The sequence below is a fragment of the Camelina sativa genome, chromosome 11, assembly GCF_000633955.1.
Source record: "Camelina sativa cultivar DH55 chromosome 11, Cs, whole genome shotgun sequence".
In the NCBI taxonomy this organism is placed as follows: domain Eukaryota; kingdom Viridiplantae; phylum Streptophyta; class Magnoliopsida; order Brassicales; family Brassicaceae; genus Camelina; species Camelina sativa.
Window position 1 is genome coordinate 10,952,947 of NC_025695.1, and position 1,756 is coordinate 10,954,702.

General features: G+C 30.0%; 1 protein-coding gene across 1 annotated transcript in view; it reads left to right on the plus strand.

Annotated features, from left to right (window-relative positions):
* Nucleotides 1–1,756, plus strand: part of LOC104727852 (alcohol dehydrogenase-like 5) — a 2,922-nt gene extending 1,166 nt beyond the window's left edge. Inside the window, exons 4-6 of the mRNA XM_019231821.1 lie at nucleotides 90–172; nucleotides 269–344; nucleotides 1,590–1,756. Of these exons, the coding sequence (XP_019087366.1) occupies nucleotides 90–172; nucleotides 269–344; nucleotides 1,590–1,756 (326 nt within the window). The remainder of the gene's footprint in view (nucleotides 1–89; nucleotides 173–268; nucleotides 345–1,589) is intronic.

Here is a 1,756-nt window from a genome sequence, read left to right on the forward strand (position 1 = left end):
GGGGGGGGGGGGGGGGGGGGGGGGTTAAAACATAAGAAGTAGATATCAAGGGGGTGGGGTTGTTATTATAATAATTCAACGTGGATCAGGAGTTGGAGCAGCTTGGAAAGTGGCTGACGTTGAAGAAGGCTCCACCATTGCAGTTTTTGGCCTTCGTACTGTTGGACTTGCGGTATCAATTTTGTGTCCCAATATTTAATTGATTTAAGAAACATTATAGTTATTTATTTGCTGATAAGTAATACATAACTAAATGATTTAATAACAGGTTGCGGAAGGAGCCAGGCTGCGTGGGGCTGGAAAGATCATTGGAGTTGATCTCAATCCTGATAAATTCGAGCTAGGTAATCTAGTACTCGTTGTATTTCAATTGAATGTGTCTTTCTGTCTTTTAATGTCACTAATTTTTTGGCTTATTCTGACCACGTGAAAGAGTGAAATCCCAAGTTTGGTTTATATCTTATAAAACACTAAAAACTAGTATAGTTTTAGTTGGCCTTGGTCTACTCTAACAAATAGTCTCATCCGTCCAGGTTGTATTATTTATTCGTTAACATAACCAAATCCAAAAGTAGTTTTAGTCGTTCTGTTTCTTTACAACTTGTAAATAATATTTCCACTGAACATGTTTGTAAGCTATATATAATATATATTTTATAACATGATTAAAAAAAAAAATCAAATCAAATTCAGATTGGGCTACTAGATAGTATTTGAAATAATATGTGCAGGTCAACCAAAAAATAATCTAAATATGTAATGTCATGGTTTGTGTTGGTGCATTACATCATCCTTCAACTTTATATACGTATATGTTGTTGACAAAAAATATTAAAACAACTTATTTTGCGTTGGAAAAAACATTAGTAAAAATAAAAGATTTCAGATTAGCTATCACTTAATCAGAACCGTGCATATGGGTAAGAAAAAAGCCATTTGCCTTAGGCCCCCAAAATATATAGTTTGTTTTTTTTGTTTTTTAAAACCTTTAATTCTAGAAAATATGGTGTATTATTATGGTTTTGGGAGTCTTATTATTTTCTAAACAACCCATATACGACTCCTTTTGAATACATATATATATATATATATATATATAGATATATAGATATGTTTAAAAAATATACAAAAAGGAAAATAATACCCTAAATTGTAAATGAATAGAGTAATGTTGTGAAACGGAAGCAAGAAAGATTATGAGAAATTAGTGAAAGAGTTTATTGAAATAGAAGGAAAAACAATTATGTTTTAGTTTTTTAGATTATTTTTTTTTGTTTTTTAAAAATTTATATAATTTTAAGTTTTTAATGTTTATTTTATTATAATTTTGAATTTTAATATTTATTTATTTTTTTAAAATATATTAAAATGACCTCCGATGTAATTTTGCCTTAAACCCCGATAAATCTGGGCACGGCACTGCACTTAATATTATATAAAAATAATATTCATTGATCATGGATAAACATATGCTATCTACATTGAAGCATGTTTGGTGGTCTTAAACCAAAACTAGATATTCCGATTCTCGTGGATCATTACTTAAAAAAGGTATTTTACATATTTTATCTATATTTGTATGATTACAGCTTTACATGTTATGTTTTCATGGGGAGAACTATCTCGTTTACAATTGCAGGAGCTTAACCTGGATAGCTTTATTACACATGAACTGAAATTTGAGGAAATCAACAAGGCTTTTGATTTGTTAGTGCAAGGGAAGTCTCTCCGCTGCATTTTATGGATGGACAAATAA